The sequence below is a fragment of the Populus alba genome, chromosome 1 (assembly GCF_005239225.2).
Source record: "Populus alba chromosome 1, ASM523922v2, whole genome shotgun sequence".
NCBI classification, from domain to species: domain Eukaryota; kingdom Viridiplantae; phylum Streptophyta; class Magnoliopsida; order Malpighiales; family Salicaceae; genus Populus; species Populus alba.
In genome coordinates this window covers 17,883,641-17,905,199 of record NC_133284.1, presented here as the reverse complement: position 1 = coordinate 17,905,199, position 21,559 = coordinate 17,883,641, and the positions used below count along the sequence as shown (strand labels likewise).

Sequence of the window (21,559 nt, the reverse complement as noted above, 5' to 3'; positions counted from 1 at the left end):
ACTCTAGATTTTGAAATCTAAAGGCCCAATAATCGGCCCAGTAAACACGAGTAATCATTCGACTCCAAATTTCCTAAAAGAAACCAAAAGGAAGGGAGGGAAAAGAGGAATAATAAAACGTAAAAATACAAAGGGAACCTGTTTAAAATTAAAAATGAAAAGGGTCCCCTTGGTCTCTGACATAATCCATATCCAGCCCCTCAATCCATCTCCAAAATAATAATAATAATAATAATAATAATAATAGCATTAGAAACCCTTTTCCTCGTTTTGAAGTTTGGATCTCCTTTGCTAGGGTTTTGCTCCAGCTTCCGCTCCAGCTTGTGTAAGTCTCAACCCTCGCTTCTTCGTACAGAATCTACTTATTTGTTTTCTCTCCTCTCTGCCTGTTTGTTTCTCAGTGATAATTTCTTTTTTTCGCTTGCAAATGTTTCGAGTGTTAGGGTGGGGTGCGTGTATCCTCTACTCTTGTTAGCGTCTTGGTTATTTTTTTGTTGGGTGTCCCAGCTCACAAACTGCAGGTTTAGATTAGATTGTTAAGTTTATTATCTCTCACCTTCTGTTTGGTTGGTGGGAGAATTGAAAGAAAGTGGAGCATTTCTTTTTGAATCCGAGATTTTATTAATAATTCTTCGCCTTAATTTTTTCTTTATTTCGATTAATTAGTGGGGAGGTAGGTGATTTTTTTTTTTAAAATCTGATGGAGCTGAGCTGTAGCTTGTTTCTTTCAAATTCAAACTATTTTCCTCTAGGGTTTTTTTTTTCCCCTCTTTTGACTTGCAATATATTTCTTTTACCAGTTATTTAGTTGCTGATGCTCACCTTTAACAAATCATTTATACGCTGTCCGTTTTGTATGATTTAACTGCCATTCATTTTAACTTTGAGACTGTTTCAGAGTTGAAATTCATTTTTTTTTACTGTATATCCTCGCATATGCTTTGTGGTTCGAGGCAATCTTAAAGAAGTCTAGAGATGTTTGATATAAGTTTGAGATGGAATTCTTATAATTATGAGGTAAGAGGGAATGATCAAATCATTGTGTGTGAAGGAGTTTCCTTATGAATTTGTACACTTCTAACTGGGATGAAGATAAAAGGTTTATCATGATTTAATGACAATTCCATCTGGTTAAGTTTTTTTCTGTTCTCAATTATTAATTTAGGTTATTCCTGCTTTCATTTCTCAATTACTGATCCTGGACATGATAGTTGAATTCGAGATAGCTAGCTAGGCTTTGAGCCTTTTCCTGAACGCAACTTTGGTTTAAGCAATCAATGTCTTAAGAGCCTGACATTTTGTGTACTTGTTTATTTTTGGGATAAAAATATCATCCAGACTCTGTTATGCATAAATTATAGTAAGAGCAGTTTCCTGTTGTGTCATAGATTGTTTGTGATGCATGATTTAGAATATTTAACCGTCTATTACCTTCCATTAGGGATATACTGAAGTGGTATTGACAAATCTTTTACTGGGTTTAAGTAATGAAGTCTTAGAATACATGAGAGCAGAAGAATTTGCAAGTTTATTTTTCAATTGTGTATTTTGATTATTAGTTTCCTTCTCATGTTAGTAACTTTATGGACTTAATTTAGGGAGACAGTTTGTTTGACATTTCTTACTAAATGGAACATCGAGCAGTCGGATTTTAAATCATTCATTGCTCTAGTTTCCACAACTTTAGCTCTGCCTTCTATGTTTGTCACTTATGTAGAAAGAGTGCTTTGAAATTATTTGATAGTCATGATGAGAAAGATAAAATCTGTTGATATGCAGGATTAATCTTCACCCTGTCTTGTGGACATAACAGTTCATAAGTTTAAGGTTTTTGGCTTTGTTTGACGATGGGGGATGCAGAAAATTCCCTTCCTCCTTCGAAGAAGAGAGCTGCTGGAAGGGAGATCTCCAGAGATAACCCTGGTCTTGATGATGATGACTCTGTCGAGCAAGAAACTGGGACTTTCAAGAGAGCCAGTGATGAGGTACTGGCAGGCAGAAGAATTGTGAAAGTTCGTCGCAACCAAACCACACCAACTCCATCATCCAATCCATTTGCTAGCATTCGCCTAGTTCCTCCTACTGAGCCAATTGCAGGCACTGCTGTAGCCACAACTGAAGTAGTTAGTACTAGGCAGCAAATTTCAGAAGAAGGGAAAAGTGATGTTTGCGAGGATGTTGAAAAGGGTAAAGGTGAGAAGACTGAGCTGCCAGAGAGTGAGATTGATAAGCCAGTAAGTGCTGAAGATAAGAAGAATGCTGTAGATAAGGAGAAAAGTAAGGAGCCAGAAGGAAAGACTGATGAGCCAGTGGCTGAGACTGCTATGGACAAGGAGAGTGTGGAAGATAAGGGAAATACCAAAGATAAGCCAGTGACTGAAATTGCTACAGATAAGGAGAAGAGTGAGGAATCAGAGGGCAAGGCTGATGAGCCAGTGGCTGGGACTGCTATAGACCAGAAGAGTGCGGGAGATAAGGGAAATAACAGTACAGTGAATGAGGCAACTCAATTGAAGGTGGATAACGAGAAATCATCGGAAGATGAGACTGACAAAGAAAAGGCTACAGGAGATGATGATGATGCAGAAAATCAAGATAAGAAGGATAATGGTAGTGAAAATGTTGATCCAAGTTCTGAAGGTGCCCCTTTGAATTCATTCCAACAGCTTTCAAGTAGCCAGAATGCTTTCACAGGGCTTGCTGGAACTGGGTTTTCCACTACTTCGTTCACTTTTGGTTCATTTCCAAAGGATGGCTCTGTAATGGGTAGTGGTTCTGGTTCTCTGTTTGGGCAGAAAAATGAACAACCTTCTTTTGGATTCGGTCTCTCTAACAATGGAAGTTCTTCGCTGGCGTCTATTGTCTCAAAGACTGAGGGAACTGGTTTTCCATCTATGCAGGAGGTTCCAGTTGAGACAGGGGAGGAGAATGAGAAAGTGGTGTTCTCTGCTGATTCAGTGGTGTTTGAATTTCTTGATGGTGGCTGGAAGGAGCGTGGAAAGGGAGAACTCAGGGTCAATGTATCTACCACTGGAGCTGAAAGAGCCAGACTTCTAATGAGAGCTAGGGGTAATTTCAGGTTAATTCTGAATGCAAATATTTATCCTGATATGAAGCTTGCAAATATGGACAAGCGAGGTATCACTTTTGCCTGCATGAATAGTATTGGTGAAGGTAAGGACAGCCTTTCCACTTTCGCACTGAAGTTCAAAGACAGTTCCATTGTGGAAGAGTTTCGCGCAGCTGTCACTGCACATAGAGATAAAGCACCTGTAGCTCTGAAGACTCCAGAGAATTCACCAAAGGCTTCTGATGAGTGAGGTGCCTCACATTGAACCACACAAAAATGTTGTACTGGGAAACCGTTAACTGTTCTTCATTGAAGAGAAGTATCACTTTCAGGTTATCCTGAAGCCTTTTGTAGCAGAGTTTGAAAAGGTGCACTCCCCTTTTTGTTGTTGAACTTCGGTTTAGTCTTGAGGAGAATGCTCTTTATTTTAGGTTATTACCTGCTTCAACTGCATAAATTTACAGCTGAAAAGACACGGAATGTTGGGCAGTTTTATAGCTGCTCCCTTGCACAAGGGATACATGTATCGTATTGCATTGTTGCATGTTGAATGTTTACTGGACGCCCGGCATGAATTTATCCTTTAGGTGTCTCAGAAGGTGATGTTGACTTTCTCATCTTAGCACAACCAACATTAAAGTATAAAAATATTTTAAACATGTAAATGAGGATATTGTTGTCAAGGACAAAACCCAAGAACAGACCTCGTTCACAGATTAGGAAAACTTCAACCTCACCTTGATTTGCTTAAACATCTGGTGAACCAAGCATCATTTTGCGAGCCCATTTGAAATTCCAACCTAATCACTACTTTTTTCGTTGCATAAATTTGAAATGTGGAGAGAGAGATTGAGTTTATGGCGGTCAGCTTTAGTGTTAATTTATGATTCAAAAGCCTAAGCTCTGAAAATGAAAATGAAGATAGTTGTTTTTTAAAGTATTTTTTTTTATTTAAAAATGTATTATAATAATATTTTTTATCTGTAAAATTTATTTTTAACTAATATTTTAAAATAATTTTTTTAAAAATAAAATTTTAATGAAAATCATGTTAAAATTTATTGCTAAACACCCTGAAAGCATTTCAAATGCAACCAACCTTTCTTTTCACTATCTGGTATCACAACCTATTCCGTGGATCCATGTAATTTCCCCCAAATCTCGTTACCTTGTGCTGTGATCCACTATTAATTTTTCTTTTAATGGATGAAAGAGCCTGCCAGGAAAGAGTTGTGCTTGCTCCGCCAACCTCTTCCCTTTAGCTCCTACATTATTCGGCATTAAAATCTCGGTGTTTTAATGGTGGGGTTGTCTATGACGTGGAGGGTGAAGGAAGGGGATAATTTTGTGGGGGGAGCTGGGTTGTTTGGTGGAGGAGGAGGTGAAGGGTAGTGACTATGCTAGTTGTTATGATAATAGCTGGTGGTTAGGGTTTGGTGAGGGAGGGGGAATGGAAAAGGAGAAATTATTGAGTTGATAATTTTAATAGGAAAACTATTGAGATTATTGAATAAAGGTTTTGTGAAAATTATTGAGTCAATAGTTTAATATAAATAAATATAAAAAAAAAACTGTTAAATTTGTTTTTTTTTTTAAAAAATAAAAAACAATGGAGTCGTTACAGTTATTGATAGTGGTTTTGGGTTATATTGCCAAACAGCAGAATTGGCGGCGTTCAATCTAAATCCTTCGTCTGTCTCAGCCAGTGACGTGTTACGTACCTAATCTCTAAGAAAGAAGGCAGCATACAGAAGATGAAGTAAAGCACTGCAGGATGGCTAACGTCTGCAGCACACAACCCTTGGTTGTTAAGTCAGTTAGTTAGTTAGAGAATTAGTTAACAGGTTGTTAATTCAGTTAGGATAATCCGTTAGTAGTTCATTCTGTTACTATAAATACATGTCAAGATTACCAGTTGAGATATAGAAAAATATACAGAACATTCAGTTTCTATTCTTCTCTCTCGCATTCTCAAGAACAGTTATCTGTTCTGCACTTCTTTCTTCTTCATTTCTTCTTCATTCTTCTCCAATTCTTCTTCACTTGTTAAGCAACCTTAACAATTGGTATCAGAGCCTTAAGATCCAACACCATGGTAAAAAATGTGGAAGAACACTGCAAGAAACTGGATGAACGAATGCAGATCATGCAGCAAGAAATTCAAGAACAACGGGAGGAACAAAGCAAGAAGAATGAGTAGATCAGTGTTCAACTAGAAACACTATCCAGTCAGTTCCAGGCGTTTCTTGCTCACCACGTGATGGGAAATGAGATGGGGAGTACTTCTAAAGGAATACTACAGACTCCAGCTAGGGGCAACCTTGAAGGAATACCTTCAAAAGGGAAAGGTCCTATGAAGGGAGATGCCAATTACGGGCAGGAACAACATAGAGCTATGTTCAGTGTAGGATTCCCTAAGTTGGATCTAACCACCTTTAGAGGAGACAATCCTAGAGGATGGCTGAGAAGGTGCAACAAGTTTTTTAAACTCAATGCAACTCCATGGCAGCAGTGGGTGGAAATAGCTTCCCTATATTTGGAAGGAAAAGCAGAAATATGGTTCGAAGGGTACCTGTGTGGACTGGATGTTAATCTAGAATGGGAGGAGTTCTCAAAGGCATTCCTGAGGAAATTTGCCTTGGTATTCTTTGACGACATTCTCATATACAGTTCTTCTTTAGAAGCACACCTCAAACATTTGAAGCAAATCTTGGAGATCCTGAAGACCAACCAGCTGTATGCAAGGAGATCGAAATGCAGTTTTGCTGAACCAAAAGTGGAATACTTGGGGCATATAATCTCTGCTGAAGGGGTAGCCACAGACCCTGAGAAAATACAAGTTGTACAGGAGTGGCCAGTTCCAAAGACTATCAAGGAGTTAAGGGGATTTCTTGGCCTAGCTGGCTACTATCGAAAATTCATTAGGAAGTTTGGGGTCATTAGTAAACCTTTGACATAATTGCTCAAGAAGAATAAATTTGTGTGGCACGAGGGGGCCTTAGAAGCCTTCCAAAATCTGAAGAAAGCTTTATGTGAGGCTTCAGCCCTAGCCTTGCCTGACTTTACCCTACCCTTTGTCTTAGAAACAGACGCTCGTGACACTGGAATTGGAGCAGTGCTGAGTCAAGAGGGAAGGCCATTGGCATTCATGAGTAAAGCCTTGGGGGTTAAACACTTGGGACTGTCTATCTATGAGAAGGAATATCTGGCTATATTGATGGCAGTAGACAAATGGCGACACTATTTGGAACAAGATCAGTTCATCATACAAACTGATCATGAGAGCTTAACATACTTATTGGACCAGAAAATCCACACCCCTATTCAGAAGAAAGGATTGACCAAGTTGTTAGGATTAAACTATCAAATTAAGTATAAAAAAGGAAGGGAGAACAAAGCTGCTGATGCTCTATCAAGAAGGAATATGCAAAGTGAAGATAGCACCCAAGGAGCAAATACTGCAGGTGGAGGGCTCGCAGCCATAACACAGGTGGTGCCAACTTGGTATGATCAAGTTTACAGCTCTTACCAGGGTGATGCCAAGCTACAGGACATCATACAGGGTAAACTGATAAATGCTGCACAAGCTTCGAATTTTACCTATAACCACGGGGTGATGAAGTATAAGGGGAGAATGGTGATAGGAGCTGCAGGGACATTGAGAGAAGAACTCGTTAAAACTATCCATGATTCCTATATTGGAGGGCATGCAAGCATTCAGAATACATATAGGCGACTTAAGGGTCATTTCTACTGGCCTGCCATGAAGAAAATGGTCTACCAACTAGTGCAGCAATGTGATATCTGTAAACAGGCCAAGGCTGAGAGGGTGTCTTATCCAGGGTTGTTACAAGCTCTGCCCACTCCACATGGTCCTTGGCAGGATATTACCATGGACTTCATAGAAGGGCTTCCCAAATCAGAGGACAGAGACACCATCATGGTCATTGTTGATCGTTTCACCAAGTATGGACATTTTATCACACTAGCACATCCCTTTACAGCTCAAGATGTTGCCAAGTCTTTCCTAGATCACGTCTACAAGTTCCATGGCTTGCCTGCCACAATCTTGACTGACAGGGATAAGATATTCACGAGCTTATTCTGGCAGGAGTTGTTCAAACACTTAGGGGTCAAGCTGTTATTAAGCACAGCATACCATCCACAAACGGATGGGCAGACTGAAAGGGTAAATCAATGCCTTGAGACCTACTTAAGATGCATGACTATGCACTGTCTAAGGAAATGGCACCAGTGGATCTCCACAGCACAATGGTGGTATAATAGCAGTTTCCACTCCACTATTGGCATGTCCCCTTTCCAGGCTTTGTATGGCTATGAACCTCCAGCCAGAGAAATGGTGCTCACGGAGGACACTCAAGTAGCTGCAGTAGGGGAATGGAAGCAGAAGAGGATTAATATGGATCAATTAATCAAAGGCTTGCTAGAGGGGGCAAGAAATCGGATGGGACAAGTGGCTAATAGGAGACGATCAGAGAGGGCATTTTCAGTAGGAGATTGGGTTTTTTTAAAGCTTCAACCTTACAGGCAGGGCAGTGTTATGTACAGGAAGCATTACAAGTTAAACCCCAGGTATTATGGTCCCTACCTAGTCCTTGAACGCATTGGTCCAGTTGCATATAAGCTCCAGCTACCCCCAGGAAGTGCAGTGCACCCAGTGTTCCATGTGTCGCTATTAAGGAAAAAATTAGGAGAAGTGGCCATTGTTTCTCAAGCCCTGCCAATCGTAGATGAGGAGGGCAGGGTAAAGGTATATCCTGTTACAATACTGGAGAGGAAGCTTATGAAGAAGGGTAATATAGCTATGGTAGCAGGCTTAATTCAGTGGTCGAATTCGTTTCCTGAAGATGCTACTTGGGAGGAGTTGACAGAATTTCAGTTGTAATTTCCAGACTTTAATATTGCTATGTAAACTGATCCTGCTCTTGATTCTTGGGACAAGAATCTTGCATGGGAGGGGTACTGTTACGTACCTAATCTCTAAGAAAGAAGGCAGCATACAGAAGATGAAGTAAAGCACTGCAGGATGGCTAACGTCTGCAGCACGCAACCCTTGGTTGTTAAGTCAGTTAGTTAGTTGGAGAATTAGTTAATAGGTTGTTAATTCAGTTAGGATAATCAGTTAGTAATTCATTCTGTTACTATAAATACATGTCAAGATTACCAGTTGAGATATAGAAAAATATACAGAACATTCATTTTCTATTCTTCTCTCTTGCATTCTCAAGAACAGTTCTCTGTTCTGCAATTCTTTCTTCTTCATTTCTTCTTCATTCTTCTCCAATTCTTCTTCACTTGTTAAGCAACCTTAACATGACGCAAAAGCAAGGCCTCCTCTCTGTAGATCTTCCTTCTCTGAGGCGCCTTCCTTCTCGACTTCTTCTCTTGTCTATTTTGTTCTTTCATCTCTCCTCTCTCGCCCTTGTTCACAAAAAAACGAAAGAATGAGAAAAAAAATGTCTTGTTAATTCACAAAGCATGAGAAGAAATTGCACTAAAGTCCTCACGAGATTGAGCAAAATTTCTCATGATAAAAACTGTTTGATTCAACAGTAGAAACACTCATAATTAAGTTTTTGAGCAAATTATGATTTAGTCTCTTATTTTTTATGATTTTGTAAGTTGGTCCTTTTTAATTTTATCTGTTGTAAATAAAATTGGGGATTTTGATTACAAATGAAGGCTATTTAGGCTAAAAAACTATTTAATTGTGATAAGAAAAAAAAAACAATTTAAGGACCAAGATGGAATCAAATATGAAAATATTAGAACTTAATCATTAAAAAAAAAAACACAAAAAAACAAAAAAGGGATTAAGTAATTATCTTATAAAAAACACGGGGATTAAATAATAACTTGCTCCAAGTGTTTTTGTTTTGACATGGTGAGACAAGTATATATTTTTTTCCTTTTTTACCTTTATGATTATTAAATATAAATCCGTTTTTTGGATAAATTATATTCCTACTATGGACGTTCTACTTTTACCCACTTAATTATAAAAAAATCCAATATTATCTCTATTGTTTTTTAAAATGTTCCCTTTTTTCCCTTCACTATTAAATAACTAATAAAAAGTGACCTTTTCATATATATATATATATATATATATATATATATATATATATTCTCCTTTCTTTTCAAACCTGATTCTATTCTATGTTGTTTCTTTTTCATATTAATTTTGTTTTAAAATTTTTAAATGTATGAAAACAATACAAAATTGGATGTTTAAATAAGCATTTTTTTTTTATAAATTGAGATGAATTGAAATTGTAATAATAGATTGAAGAGTAGAGATTTGGTAAAATATACAAGACAAGGACAAAGATAAAAAGTTTATTTTTTAAAGCTGTAATTTTTACTTGTAAATATATTAAAATAATATTTTATTTTAATTTTTAAATTTTATTTTTAATATCAACATATCAAAAAAATAATAAAAACATCAAAAAAAAATTATAGCCAACTTTATAGCTTCTTTATAGCTAAATTTAACAGTGTAGTTATGATTATTTTTTAAATAACTTTTCATGTTAAAATACATACTAGTGATATTTTTTTTATTATTTTATAAAAATCATTTTTGATATCAGCACATCAAAATAATTTAAAAATACTAAAAACCTATTAATTTGAAATAAATAAAAAATAAAAAAAATTTAATTTTTTTAAAACATACTTTTTAGACACAGAAATTGGCAGTTTTTAGATCTCATCAAAAGTTAGTTTTCTGAACACATACAACGGAAACAATTCTCTTTAATACCTCCAATTAATTGTGGATCCAGTGTAAATCCTGCTAACAATGACGATAACTGTATTTAATGCTGCTCTCGGTAAGGACCTTTTTTGGACCTATCAGTGAGAACTAAAAAGTAAAAACCCACTCTGTAAGGACCTTTTTTTGCCAGCATCGAAGTTTTTTTTCATGTTTCTTCGCATGCCTTTTGACTCGTGGAATGCAAGAAAACAAGAGAACATGCTGGTGGAGAAAGAACTTTCAAGCTCGAAATCAATCAAACAGCTACAGCTTCCAAATAATCCAGACACAATTTGCTAAATTTGAAAACTTACAAATCAGTTGTGTTGGGTAATACAATCTGCGTCGATGCTCATCAATTTCTTTCAAATTCAAAACCAATCAAAGAATCAGTCTGTGCATTGGCAGATGTCATTTGACTCTCATGCACTTGTATAGAACCTCCCAAATCTTTTTATACATGTGCCGCTTCAAGTACATTTTCTCCACCTTTTTCCTCCCTTTGATCCCCATTTGCTCCCTCACAGACGGATTTTTAAGTAAGAGTTCGATATTTTGAGCAAGAACACGCGATCCTGGACGTCCCACGGGATGAAGAAGCCCTGTTATGTTGTGCTCAACAATTTCGTGTGTGCCTCCTGCATCTGTTCCAAGGACCTGATAAAATGGTAAAGAAAATAAATCTGGAAGGCTTGTTCGTTGCACTCTGGAATCCATGCAGCAGAAGTTAACAAAGAAAAGAAAAGAAACTCCTGGATAGATGTCTTAAGTGACGGAATTAAGTCCAGCTGTAGTGATATGAAGATTGGTTTACCTGGAAGCACAAGTAGTGTTCATATACACCATTGGAGCAAGGGTAAATTTAAGATGGCTGTTTGTTTTCCTTTTTCTTTTTTCTTCTTTTTTGTTTTCTACAAACGAGACCTCTTGGTGGGAGCGGGATAGGGGTTCTAGTTGAGCTATGAGCTCACTAAATGTGTGTCCATTAAGAATAGACCAAGCTCACTAAATGTGGGAGCGGGATAGGTGTAAGAGTTGTGCTTTCTACATGCTCTACTAAAACAGAGACTAGGTGAAAGCATGAAATAAGTCAAATGAGATGCACCTAGCAAATTCAAACAAAATGTGTGATCTTTTACAGCTGGCTAAAGACCTATCTTTCTGAAAGTGATTTGCAGAAATTTCATCTACTTAGAATGGAATTGGTAAAAGAATATTTTGAATTAAGAATGAGGGTTTCCTAGTTAATAAGGCAGACTAAGAGAAAAGAGTTAAACAAAGCTAATGAAGAACACTGAATACCGATGGTGACATGCTTTGCAGTTTATTCCCGTCAGGAAAAATAAAAATATATTTTACCAGTTGTATTCAAAAACTAAGGTTTGATAATAATGGTCCTATTAGCTCAAGAAGAGCATGATATCATATTTTTTCCCCCAGAAGAAGTTGACACGAGACCATGACAGGCCAGCTATTTACTAATTCAAGTTCCACGAATGATAAGTTAGCAGGATGAGCAATCAACATATACTATCCATGCCAGCCTTACAAAAACAGGAAGGTATTGGTTGCCTTACCGGAAGACCAAACGCCATGGCTTCTATGGTAACTCTTCCAAATGTCTCTCCCAGGCCCTGAAAACCAATCCAGAAATTTCCATACGCTTTCTTATTAATACAGAATAGGTCTCATAAGTAAGAGTTGACATTTGTTTTTCACAATGAGTAAACTACACCTGTAAAAAAGGAGTTCAATTGAAACACAAATGCTAGTTTATGATGATGGATATTACATTGTTGTCAACATCAGATACATAGTTACAAACCGATTACACTTGATGCAGTATCCCATTATCATGTAATCAACTTTAGAAATGCTGGCAGACATTCTTACCAAACTCTTCCTTGGTTATCGACTCTACACCAGAACACATGTTCACCCTCTATAGCTCGTGGGTGAATGGCTGAGGAACCCACAATAACAGGCAACATTTAAATTATTCCAGTAATAAATGAGCTCAGCATGAGAATGGGACTAGTTCTTGTCAATCATTCAGTTTGTATGTAGGTTGGTAAGTGACACTGCTTGAGCTCTACTAAATGAGTTTCTGTTGTAACAGGACAACTGAATGATCAAGATCTTGGAACATAGCCATATAACTCAATGGAAAATGGTGCAAGGCATTGCACATTTGGCAGGGAGCAGGCTCCTTAGAATCAAGACTTAAATTTCTGTATCACTAATACAATGGGCTAGTTAGGGCACCTCAATGCCATTGCCCACATCCCATTTTATACACTACCATATTTCTGCATCAAATTTCACTGTGTACATAGATTGCATAGTTGAAAGAGTTTTTGTGAATTTTGAAATGTAATTCCATACAGCAAACTACTTCCGTGTTCTAATGTACAAGTAAAGCAAATGGATAAGCATAACAGCATTCAAATTTCTGAATGTGATCCTTTTACCCTGCAGTACAAGTTTCAGATACTGGACACTCAAATAAGGGTCTATGACCCTTGGACACTTCAAATTTGAGGAAAAGGTGAAGGAAACTTGACATGACTGAAGTTCAAACATGGACACAGAAACTGTTGCCAAATAACATAATGGAGGATTACTAATTCAATCTGCAAGTTTAGAAAAAGACTCTTCAGATGACAAAAGGGAAAGGATGGGCTATTTTTGTCAACAAAATTTCACTTCTATCATGAGATGCAGATATGATAATTTAATACCATAACCTGAAACTTCAAATTTGTGATGTAAATCCAAAAATTTAACTTAGAGCCTACCAAAAAAAAAGCACACATACAGATAAATCAGTAAACCGTGAAGATGAGGATTACCTGGGAGTTTATAATATAAACATCTGCCGCAGAGTAAAGCGAGGCAACACGTGTAGTTGCTGGAGTCCATAACAATGACTTTGACAAATTTGAATGTTGGGACATGAACCTCAGAATCTCTTTGACATAAGGCACCTTATTGCTTTTAGATCCAACAGAACCAATAAGAACTTTAAGAGCCTGTTCATGTGTTCCTTCACTGTCAGCCAACAACTTCCTTTTTCTGTGACTTCTGTCAAGGTTCCCTGCAACGTTGTAATCAATGGAGTTAGAGACACTGGTAAGTTGTGAATTCATCTTGTTAGGTTCAGCCAATCTGGTAGAAGACTCACTGTAGCGGCTAAATTCATTTGAAAATCTGACAGGATTTTCTGGCTTCTCCAACAGAGCTCTTAAATGATGCTTTGCAGCCAAGGTAGATTGGTTACCCTTATCCACTGAATTTGTTATTTTAGGCGAAGGATCTGGTTCAATCACCAGGTTTGCTGATTCAAGAAGCAAGAGCTGACCCTTACCAGCATTTATGCTGCTGAGAGACATCACAAGCATATCATTATCAGTCAATCCCATCTCTTTTCTAACAGATTTCCGTAGCAACTGTCTTTTCTCCAACATCTTTTCAGAGCTAGAAGTTGGAGTATTTAGTGAACAAGCAATGCCGGCTACAAAAGCTAGCTCATCATTAACAGAAAGTTGAACCACTGCTGGTGGAGATCTCAGCCTAATATTTTCTTCCTCACACCAAGTTTGCCATTGTTTCATCTGACTTTCAGAGAGAAAGACCAGCATTTTCACTCGATTAAGGATAATTTTTGACCGATCAAAGTATTCTCGTCGATTTTCCATAATCCACCAAACAACTTGACTACCTCCAGCTGGAAAACGGGCAATGTATTGATCTGAAACCAAAATAAAGAATTCAATGGTATAGAATTTTTCATCTTTTCAAACTATTTTGTTGCCAACTAGAAATAACAATAATAGCTTAGTTTCAAAGCGTGCTCACATATGGTAAAAGCAATTGTATTCTCTTTCCTATCAGTTCATGTGCTAAATATAAATTGTGAACAGAGAAGATAGAACTTTTACAATCTTTGACCTTTTAAAGATATTGCACACCAAATAACAATGTAGAAGGCAAAAGCATGAAAACAAATCACATTCAACATAAGATGCATGAGCTCATAACATGAGATTCCAAGCTCCCCCCACATTTTCCAAAGAAAGTTCAAAGAAAAGTTTGAACACTTGTCATTAACTCTGAGTAGCAGAAGAGGTTCGACACAAGCCATCACTCAAAGATTGTGTCAACTGATTAACATACTTTCATGTTATACAGCTGTCCACTCAATGTTTCATATCTAATAACAGATCAGTCAATGATCCAATCAAAGCCACAAAAGAGCCTGATATCTATTTAACTCTTTATAAGTTAGATGAATTAGAAAATATTTTACAGAGATTCCTACCATATAGAGGATACATACATATGAGTTTATCAGTATATAATGCTACCAGACTTATCATAATCACCCTTCCACGTGGAGGATAGCATGCATAAAATTATGATGATAGCCAAGCCAATCCTTTTCCAAACATCATGAAGCAGGTGCAGAAAGGACACATAATTTTACTGAATAAAATTCCATCCCAATGCATTTGAAATTACTGAAATTAATTTTGATCATCATCATAGATGATACATGTGCATGCACATCGATTATGAAAGTCTCTTAAAAGTTAGCAGACATAGTTATTGCCCCACTATAGGCATATACGTTTGGAACAGACAATCTGAACTCCAAGTGCAACAAGAAACTGCTGAAAAGGACATGTGCACATGAAGAGGAAATATTCTGTATCATGCATCTGATTGCTCGTAGCAATACATTTATAAACAAGAATACTAAAGAAGATAATGCATACATTTAATTCATAATGATGTTTGTGCATTTTGTTGCATGCCCTGAAATCTTTTTAGCATCAAGTTTTCGAGCTATTAAAAGTGCCTTAGGTCATAGATTGAAGTTTTACAAATCAAAAGCCAGAACAAGAAGAAAACTTTGTATCAGCATAGTTAGTTTCTTATATAAACAAACATGGATAAATGGTTGTCACATGGTTCATACCTATCCATGAGGTACAGACAGCTGATCCTGCAGTGACAAGATCTGCTTTCATAGCTGTTTTGAAGCTGAGATCTGCTCTGTCTTCAAGCACTTTGATCCTTCTCCTAGCAAGCTCTGGCATCAAGCCACCCTTCTTGCTGAGAACTACAGCAGAAACTGTGGCTCCACAGCTCAAAAACTCTGTTGCCAACTCCAACATTGAAAGTGGAGCTCCAGTCATTGAGAGTTCATGGAATATTAACACAAATTTCCTAGACCATACAAGACGTGCAAAGGCCCCCTTCCTATCACATGTTCCTGATCGTTTCTCAGGGCTCCATTCCAAAATTCTATCCTCTATTGGCCCAAATGGGCCAACAAGTAAACCATAAGAAGCATTATTTTTAGGAACATCAGGTTCTGCAACCTCTACATCATTGCTTTCAACCACTACTGTTGCCTTTTGTTTATCATGTGCTTTGGCACGTGACCTGCGTCCTCCTCTCTTGCTCTTCTTCTTAGGAGTTGCTCTTCGATTAGATGAAACTCCATTCCCCTTCTTGGCCAAAACAACATCTATCTTTTTAGCATTTCTCACCTGAATTTTATTGGTCCCATTAGTTACAACTACCAAACTATCATTGGCAAGCAAATCTCGCCGTGTATGCTGTTCAGCATCTAAAAGTCCATTGCTGGATTTACCTCCAAACCCCAGAAATTCATCCTTGTTATCACCATGAGCCCATCTGGACTGGACGTAAAACCCAAGGTAAGTCCATAGAGTAATAAGAAGTAACCAGTATATTAATCGATTGCTTCGAAACCACTGTATCCCTCCACTACCTCTACCCTCTCTTCTTGGAGTTCGACTGGAATGTAGTAACCGATGAGTAGGAGAGTTCCGAGGCGTTGACCTCCCTGACAATGTGGTGGACTTGAAACTTCCACCTTGTCTTAAAGGTGTTTGCTTAAGTACATTAACATGTAAATCTCCTCTACTCTTGCCTTCCTCCATTAGTTTCTTCTTCAACTATATTACAACAGCAAAAATCTTAATCCACGTTTCTTCAGTTACATCCATTGCCCACGTTCTTTCAGCTCTCAAACTTCTCTTGAAAGTTGAAACCAAAAGAGAAGAGTTGCTCGTTGCTTTCTGAGGAAACGGAGGATTTTAATAATAATAATAATAATAATAATAATAATAATAATAATAATAATAATAATAATTTCTCTTTCATAAATGAATTAAAGAAAAAAAATAGAGGATTTTTATTCAACAACCAAGCAGTGTTCTAAATAAAATTAAAAGGTAATTAAGATTCCAAGAGTTTTCGGTTTTTTTTTCTTTCCACAAGTAACAGCAAACTTAAATTCCTTACTTGTGCAGCCACAAGCTAGATTGATATGACAACAATTGCACGTTTTATTTTCTTTCCATTGATTTTACATACTTACTCAGCAACCAAACATAAAACACAACAGCAAGCTACGAATTGAGAACCATGAACATAAAGCGGTACACTTCAGCACAGCAGCAATCAAAATCTTCTAAAACAGAATGATACTAGTGTAGGTACAAGTAAATAAGTTTTCATTTATTTTCTCAGCAACCAAACACAACTTAAAGTAACCAAAACACATCATCTGCAATTTATCATGCATTGAAGTATATAAATTAATCTAGAGAAAGAGAGAAGAAATTACTTTCGATCTTTTAAAGAGAGAGCTTGAAGATCCTCTACGTCGCTGATACAGAGTTTTTAGAGAGAGAGTGTGTGTGTGTGTGTTTTCAGAGGGAAGGGAAGGGAGAGCTAATGATTAGCCGGCAGTAGTTGAGTTAGCGAGAAGGACAGCTGACTGATCTGAGAGGGAGGGGAAGGGGGTGTCTGGACTCAACTTTTGTCGAAAAACGGATTGCGCGTGCTGCTTAGCACGTGTGATTTGGGGAGTGGGCAGTCATAAGGTACAAGGTGACTTACAGATAGAAGTCCTCTCTGCTACTATTTTTGTAGCAGAATAAGATCGGACGCTTGAGTGCGTACAGAAGCTTATCATGTGTCCCGTTGTGCTGTCGGTGGTTAATGGCACTGGACAGCCATCGTATTCTTTCTCTCTTTTTTTTTAATGATTTTTATTCTGTTAAAGAATGGTATCATTTCGTTGTTGAACCACTAAACAAAATAACAAATGAAATTTTAGAAAATAAATTTTAATAAAAAAACAGAAGGAGAAGGAGAAGTAGAAGTTCAAGACAAAATTGAATTGTTTTTTTATGGGTTACGTTATGATAATTTAAGAGAATACATTTATTTTCTATTCTAGTGTGTTTTTAATGATTCAACTAATGATTAATTGATATATAACACTCAAACTAATAAAATTAAATAAAAGAAAACATTCCTTAATAAAATCATAAAGATAAAATATAAAAATAGAGTATTAAAGATATTTTTTAAAGTTTTATTTTTTTTTTTATAATAAAACCATTTACACTTTGTTATAAAGTATATAAAATTATATTTTAAACATCTCATAATAACTTAACTTTTTAAATTGAGATAGTTTATTAATGCAGTATCAAAGATTTAATAACTAAACGGTCATGAGTTTAAATTTTATTATTTTTATTATTATTTTTAATTAAATTTAATTAATAATACAAGGTAATATAAACCTATAAATATTTTAAACTTAAAAAGCTTTCACTTGAGAATCCATGTTAGAGAATAATATAAAATTATATATTGAGATCTCACATAATAATTTAAATTTTTAGATTGAGAAGTATCTTTGATATGTAAAATTATTTATTGCTACGTAAATATACTATAATTGTATGATAACAATAAAACTACAATTATAGTATTTTCAAGTTTTTTAAATAAAATTTATAATTTATCTAGTCTGAGTTATCTACTATTTGTAATTAGTAAAATTTCAAAATAACTAGTTAAAACAAGTAAAACGATACAATATGACAATATAATTACACTTTATAATTTTCTCAAAAAAGAAATTAATACTTCATAGTTACTGAAAGTGGTTTTTTTAATGAAATGATTTGTTTTTCTCTTTAAAATAATAGGGTGGTGTTAGTAATTATACTCCACCATTTTTCACTTCTGTAATTATGAAATTATTAGTAACTAAATTACGATCAAAATTAACATGGATAGATGTTTAAGCTTATTGCTTTTATTGAAGATTTGTTTATATATATATATATATATTGTTTTTATTTTTTTATTAATGTGTGTTAGAGCTAGTTTACATACATTTTGATTAATTTTATGTATCTTGAAATTAATAATTATGTAAATTTTTAGTTATATTTGTAAAATTTTAACTAATAATTTTAAAAAATAAATTTAAAGTTTAATAAATTTAATTAAACACCGGTATGATATTATTGTTCAATGTAATGGAAGGCATCAATGCTTTTATTCAACGACTACAGAGAAAGGGAAGGAATCATTGTAAGATGAGCTCTAATTTAAATAATTAAATGCCACTGTTTCTTAATTAACTCATCCGAGCCTTGGAAATGGCATCATTTTGTTTTATATAAGGAAAATGACAGAGGCAGGTCAAGGTAGAGTAATGAAGGAGGGCTCCCCCACTCCACATAGCACAATAAAACTGTAGGACAACGAGGAAAGAAAAAAGAAGAAGAAGAATACAGGTGGAATCAACCCAATTGGATATCAAAATTTTAGACCCCATCAGGACACAGGTTTCGAGTAAAATTTAAAGGTAAACAATTTGGTTTTGAACTGGGTGGGTGTGAATATTAGTTTTTACTTTACCTGAACCCAAACCCTATCCATCTAAGATAAATAAATAAATTTAAAGTTTTTTTAAAAATTACATATATATATATATATATCAAGCTAATTAAAAAAAATTAAATAGTTATAAATTACAGTATTTAGGTTCAGATTTTCAGATTGAGTTCAGGTCATGAAAAAGTACTCGAAACCTAATTGGGTATCTACATTCTATATTTATTCAGTTTGGGCTCGAATACTTATTTTGGATTTAAATTCGGATATGAATAATACAAAACTCAACTTATAGATATACATTGTAACCCCCAAGTACGGGTAAAAAAGAAGAAGAGATGGGATCCGCATGGAAAAAATTTAGTTAAGTAATTTCTCGAACTTGTTAACATGGTCGTTGGCTTGCTAATGAGAGCTACTAGGCAATGATAATTTTTCACTGTGGATAGCTTTTTCTCTGATTTTTTTTTAAATTAACACATTAAATTTTTTTTAACAAATTAGCACATATGATTAAAAAAAAAAAAGAGGCAGTTTTAAAATATCTCAATTAGAAACTATGGTATTTTAGTTTCCACGAACAACAAATATAAGAAAGGAGATAGAAAAGATAAAAAAAATAAAAATAAAAAGACAAAATGATAGGGAAAAAAAAGTAAAAGATATTAGAGTCACATCTAAACTCCAATGATGACATTCTTAAAGCTATTGAAAAGAACTCAACAAGATAAATTCATAAAGGCTACCAACGGTGATCAATGTGAACCACATGCTTTCTAAAGGATAAAAATAAACTCGGACACTGCTAACATTTTTCTATTAGAAAAATAATGTAAAAAGAAACATTCATTGATGGGGTTTTTCTAGTAGAAAAAATCATGTGGAGATTAACCCGATATGACATGATTTATTGGCAAGTCCAAAGACAACTTGCATTACTAGTAAGAACATAATTTGATTTAAAAAAATTTAAGATGATATCTTTTTTTTTTTTTTTAATATTGAGACGATAACATATTGGATCAACCCAATTTAACTTGGTTTAACCTGTTAATTATATGATCTGAGTCACGAGATTATGATAATCTCATATAAAGCATATCGAAATAAATTATTAAGCCCAATTCAAAATCAACCCAATGTTAAAAGATAAAATTAAAAAAAATAGCTAAAAAAAATCCAAAACAAATTTCCCGAGTTAACCAACCAGACTAATGACATGGCTAATGAAATTAGGATAACCTCATAAAAAATAAATCAATACAAATTATAAATCCTAATTCTCAATCAACTTAATGTTAAATGATGAAAAAAACATATATATATATATAACAAAGAAAAAAAAACAATATTGCAATGAATAGTATTTTGTGAGGTGGTGGACAGTAAAAGCACCACCTCTTTTAGTTTTTGTTAATGATAGTTTAAAATAGCTCTTGTTGAATGGATATTTGAGATTATAAAATAAGAATGGAAACAAAGAATCAAAACAGGCAGAGAGTTCTAAATAAGCCAAGGAAATTTCTCAAACATGAAATCCAATTATTTTACTAACCTGGTGTAGAGATCATAACGAATTGAGATCTCAAATTAGCATTAGAAGATCACTTTAAAGCTTTTATGGGCTTGTTAGTTTTGAAATTAATTAAGGGAAGTTTAGAAAAGTAAGAAAATATAGAGGGAGGGATTCGATTGCGAGGCAACAACCTCTAACGCCCCATACCATTGTGATAAAAAAAAAACAGAAGGCTTACCTATCAACTTTGTGAAGAGGTGGTAGGATTGCAAGGACCTAGCCTAAAACATACTTTTATATGGTTCCTTTTATCTAGAGAATACGTTAATGGTTACAAGCCAAGCCAATAAGATCTATTTTATAATTCCTTTTAGGAATACATTTCTGCATTCAATAAGTGTCTTTGTGTAAATGGGTTAGGAAAGCTAAGTTACCCCTTTTAATCTTTCTTAGAAGAGAGATAACATCTAACTCTATTAGCCTTTCTTAATATTCTTTCTAAACATTGCTAGCATCATCTTTAACCAACCTATATTATATATACCTTTTAGTACAATAATTAAAGAATTGCTTATAAACTAAACATTCAAAATGGCTTGTAACACCACCCTTACCATAATAGAGGGGTCCTTTTTTTTTTTTCCTTTCAAATATAATAGAGCATATAAGAGATTAGGGGTGATAAAAAAACCTGATAAATCGAGAAAACCAAAAAAATTAATTGAAAAAACAAAACCGATTAAACCAATCAGAATATTTAGAAAAAACCCGGTTCGGTTCGGTTTTGGTATTGTAATGCAGAAATTGGTTAACTCGAATCGAACCAAACTGGTTTAAAAAAAGGATACTATAAATAGAAAATGAAGATATGCTAACCCTAACTGCCACTACCAGAGCACTTGCCCCCTCTTGTCTTTTCGCCTCTCCCTCTCTTTAGACTTAGAAAATAGAAACACAAAGATCCAAAACAGTTTGTGTTTCCATCATCACTTAGAAACACAAAGAAATAGGCCCGCTCAGGTTGGATTTCAGCGGTCATAAAAAAACAAAAAGCCAAATAATCCTACTCCTTCGATTTGAAAAAACAAAAAAGGAAGAAGAAGAAGAAGAAGAAGAAGAAATCATGGCTTTCAGTTAACGCCTCTTATCCAGATCCAAACAGGTTTTGCTTATCTTCTCTCTATTCCAGATCATTTACCTCCTTCCCAGTCATCCAATCTTTTCTTGACACTAGAATCCGATTTCTCTTTGATGTTTGACATGTTAATGAGCAAAGTTAATCAAATTCTGAATCCATTTACTTTGTTTTTTTTTCATTATTTTTTGTTTTAGTGGACAGGAAGGAATACTAGGGATTTCTTTAGGTTAATGTGATGCCTTTTATTTTCCTATAATTATTTTTCTATTGAGAATGGAATTATATGTTGGTTGAGATTATTTTTATAGG

The 21,559-nt window shown here is 35.2% G+C and overlaps 2 protein-coding genes across 2 annotated transcripts; one reads left to right on the top strand and one right to left on the bottom strand.

The window, feature by feature from the left end:
* The first annotated feature begins 161 nt into the window (after positions 1 to 161).
* On the top strand, positions 162 to 3,652 carry LOC118046182 (nuclear pore complex protein NUP50A). The gene is made up of 2 exons (XM_035054973.2): positions 162 to 325; positions 1,780 to 3,652. Exon 2 carries the CDS (start codon positions 1,848 to 1,850, stop codon positions 3,318 to 3,320), a length of 1,473 nt encoding a protein of 490 aa, XP_034910864.1. The 5' UTR covers positions 162 to 325; positions 1,780 to 1,847; the 3' UTR covers positions 3,321 to 3,652.
* A 6,428-nt stretch (positions 3,653 to 10,080) lies between these two features.
* LOC118046183 (uncharacterized) lies at positions 10,081 to 16,840 on the bottom strand. Its single transcript, XM_035054975.2, has 6 exons — positions 16,519 to 16,840; positions 14,836 to 15,967; positions 13,039 to 13,605; positions 12,707 to 12,951; positions 11,432 to 11,488; positions 10,081 to 10,511 (listed from the first exon to the last, which is right to left on the bottom strand). Exons 2-6 carry the CDS (start codon positions 15,827 to 15,829, stop codon positions 10,266 to 10,268), a joined length of 2,109 nt encoding a protein of 702 aa, XP_034910866.1. The 5' UTR covers positions 15,830 to 15,967; positions 16,519 to 16,840; the 3' UTR covers positions 10,081 to 10,265.
* Positions 16,841 to 21,559: the final 4,719 nt, after the last annotated feature.